Source organism: Cololabis saira, chromosome 14, assembly GCF_033807715.1.
Source record: "Cololabis saira isolate AMF1-May2022 chromosome 14, fColSai1.1, whole genome shotgun sequence".
Lineage (NCBI taxonomy): Eukaryota > Metazoa > Chordata > Actinopteri > Beloniformes > Belonidae > Cololabis > Cololabis saira.
The window spans coordinates 40,497,992-40,501,182 of record NC_084600.1 but is presented as its reverse complement, the minus strand read 5'-3'; the positions used below and the strand labels follow the sequence as shown (position 1 = coordinate 40,501,182).

At 44.6% G+C, this 3,191-nt stretch overlaps 1 protein-coding gene across 1 annotated transcript; it reads left to right on the top strand.

The window, feature by feature from the left end:
* Nucleotides 1-1,585: 1,585 nt before the first annotated feature.
* Nucleotides 1,586-2,532, top strand: zgc:113274 (uncharacterized protein LOC552925 homolog). Its single transcript, XM_061739275.1, has 4 exons — nt 1,586-1,728; nt 1,863-2,089; nt 2,193-2,334; nt 2,457-2,532. Exons 1-4 carry the CDS (start codon nt 1,586-1,588, stop codon nt 2,530-2,532), a joined length of 588 nt encoding a protein of 195 aa, XP_061595259.1.
* Nucleotides 2,533-3,191: the final 659 nt, after the last annotated feature.

The window sequence follows — 3,191 nt, the reverse complement described above, 5'->3', positions numbered from 1 at the left end:
CACTGCCTTGGTTGCTGCCCTGGAGCTGGAGTCAGCCCATGGTTGGGCCAAGGACATTGAGGTCCTTTTATTTTTATATTGGCTGGCTCATGCTGCCTCTTACAGGGTTGTGTCAACGGCCTTTGACATCCCCAGATCCACCGTCCACGACATTGTTCACAGGGTGAGCAAAGCTGTCCTGACCATTCTGGGCAGAGTAATCCACTTCCCCAGAGGTGACCACCAGCTGGAGGAAGTCAGCTCTGGATTCAGTCACTTCGCTGGATCCAACATGTTCAGTGTAAATGGTAAATGGTAAATGGCTTACACTTATATAGCGCTTTCCAGCTGTACTCCTACAGCCCCAAAGCGCTTTACACTGCAAACATTCACCCACACACGCACACATTCACACACCGGTTGTCGGCGGAGCTGCCATACACAACGGCGCTGGCCTGACAACCGGGAGCAACCGGGGGATTTAGTGTCTTGCCCAAGGACACTTGGGCAAGACAAGTGTGGCTGTGGGGGCAATTGATGGCTGCCACATCAGGGTGAAGCCTCCTGCTGCTAACAATCAGTGTTACCTGAACAGGAAGCTCTTCCACTCCGTACAGCTGCAGGCCATCTGCGACCATCAGGGGCGCTTCCTGGACATATTTGTGGGTTTCCCAGGGTCTGTCCATGATGCTCGGGTGCTTAAAAACAGCCCCGTATATGTCAGGCAGCTGTATCCACCAGAGGGGAAGTGCATATTGGGAGATGGAGGTTACCCCTGCCTGGCTTCCCCCATCTGTCTGATCACCAGAGGTTTCAAGTAATGAAGTACAAGTACTTTGTTACTGTACTTAAGTATATTTTTTAGGTATCTTTACTCCATTACTTATTTTTCTTCCTACTTCTTACTTCAGTGCCCACACCCTGGGTGGGGTTGGCGAAAGGATCTTTCTGTGTAGAGTTTGCATGTTCTCCCCGTGTTCCCCTGGGTAGCTAATGTGAGCTACCCTCACAAAGACATGCACACAGTCATGGGCTATACATGCCCCCTCTGGCCAACCGGGGCGCCAGATGGGGTGGGGAGGATCCGGCCGGAATAACGTGATCCTTCCACGTGCTACGTCCGGCCGGAGAAGCCCCACCCTGTCTGGTGAAAAGATGCGGCCTGCTCACTCCTCAGGTTAAGGAGGAGACCTGAGCTCAGTGCAGGAACTCCCTGGGTTGGTAGAGGATGGCAATGCCCAGGACTGTCACTTAGGTAGGAGCACTGGGTGATAAAATGGGGAAAAAACCGGGATAAAAATTATTTAGATTAAAGTTATATATCATGCATGTTGGTGATATTCCAATGTATAAAACCCACATGAATCATTTAGCTAAACATTAGCCTGTAGCATGCAGCTAGCCATGTTTTGTCAAAAAGTAGCCATGGGGTAAGTTGAACCAAAGCATTGGGGTAAATTGGGCCAGTGGTTCAACTTACCCCACCCTGGTTCAACTTACCCCCAAATTATTAATAAAAATGTATAAATTATACATTTCTATTCTAACATAAATGTATGCAACATATTTATTTTCTCCATATTTCAAATATTGCAGAAGACCTACCATGGTAAGAACATATAAAAGAAAAACTGAGAGGGCCAAAGCACCCCCTGATGAGATGCAGAGAGCAGCCACTGCAGTGATTGATGGGAGATCCATCAGATCAGTGGCAGCCGAAACCGGCATTAACAGGAATACCCTGCAAAGGTGGGTTTTCAGACTCAATCCCGGCCTTCCTTTCTAAAAACTCACCTCTTCAGACTTACTCAGCCCATAGCACTTATAGTACCAACCTAGGTATTAAGAGTGTCAGATAAATGACTAAGAATTGTAAATTTTAGGTACATGCAGAGGAAGGAGAAGGGAATAACCACCATAGCGTATGGTGGGACAGCATTGGCGAAGAGGGTCTTCACACCCAAGATGGAGAAGGAGCTTGCTGACCACATAAAAAAGCTGTCTGACCAGTTCCACGGCCTTACAGCTGAGAAATGCCGCAAACTGGCATGTGAATTTGCCAAAAGGAACAGCATCAGTGTCCCCATCAACTGGGAAAATGGCTTAGCAGGTAGGCAGTATAGGAAAAACAATTGTGTATGTTAGGCAGGTCTACCTGATCTTGTGCATCTAACTAGGCTACTTTATTTATCTAATTAAATATGTTATTTTAGGTAACGATTGGTTCAGTGCATTTCTAGCACGCCACCATCTTTCCTGGCGTATTCCGGAAGCAACTTCTCTTGGAAGATCTACGGCTTTTAACAGAACTACTGTTGGGGAATTCTTTGACAATCTGGCCAATGGGATGGACAGGTACAGTAAATGAACTCTCTAGAACTATAATGGATGACTACACAATAATGATGTTTAGTTTACCTAATGTTTACCGGTATGTATTATTCTGATTTGTCTTGTATGTCTTGTCTCTCTTGCAGGTATAAGTTTCCTCCAAACATGATCTATAATGTAGATGAAACGGGTGTTGGGAATTGGGAACATGGAACCAAGTAGAGAAAATTATAAGATATCGGCTACATGCATTTTCGTTTTAGTTTGTTCTTCAGAAAGCTACCTCATTCTCTGAATGCATGGGGGAACAGTAATTGTGACACTGTAGACTACTGTATGTAGCACTTTTTTGTTTGAATTTGAAATTTTGCCACTTGAATAATAAAATGTTTTAAAAATAAACGTCATTGTTTTGTACTGTTTAATCTGGCCTATTTTATATGGCTAAATGATGCCTCTATGAAATGCTATGCCTATTTCTAACAGCTAACATGTATTAGTAAACTATGTTTGATGAATTAATCAATTATATTAATAAACTATACTCTGGATTTAGCTTGGGAAATAAAATAGTCCAACTGACCATATAGGTTCAACTTACCCCATTACATGGTTCAACTTACCCCGTGCTTGGGGCAAGTTGAGTAAATCTTTGATTTACTGTAACGGAAAAAGTTGGATAAAACATTCAGGAAAAGTCAGGAAAAAAATCACATATAAATGAAGAAAAGAGCCCTGAAAGTTCACGACTGCTTCAAACCGGAAACCGGAAATGCGTTGCTTCCAAGCGAACCAATCACAGCCCGCTCCGTCTGCGTGTGGTCTGCGTCGCTCGACGGGTAGTTACAATTTTCGGGAGGTACGCGTCAGCGACGGCGTGT

What these genes read in the sequence shown, in the direction of transcription:
- zgc:113274 (XM_061739275.1), top strand. Translation starts at nt 1,586, where the DNA reads ATGGTAAGAACATATAAAAGAAAAACTGAGAGGGCCAAAGCACCCCCT. An exon ending in AACAGGAATACCCTGCAAAG is followed by an intron (nt 1,729 to 1,862) that starts GTGGGTTTTCAG and finishes TGTAAATTTTAG; the next exon opens with GTACATGCAGAGGAAGGAGA. An exon ending in CTGGCCAATGGGATGGACAG is followed by an intron (nt 2,335 to 2,456) that starts GTACAGTAAATG and finishes TCTCTCTTGCAG; the next exon opens with GTATAAGTTTCCTCCAAACA.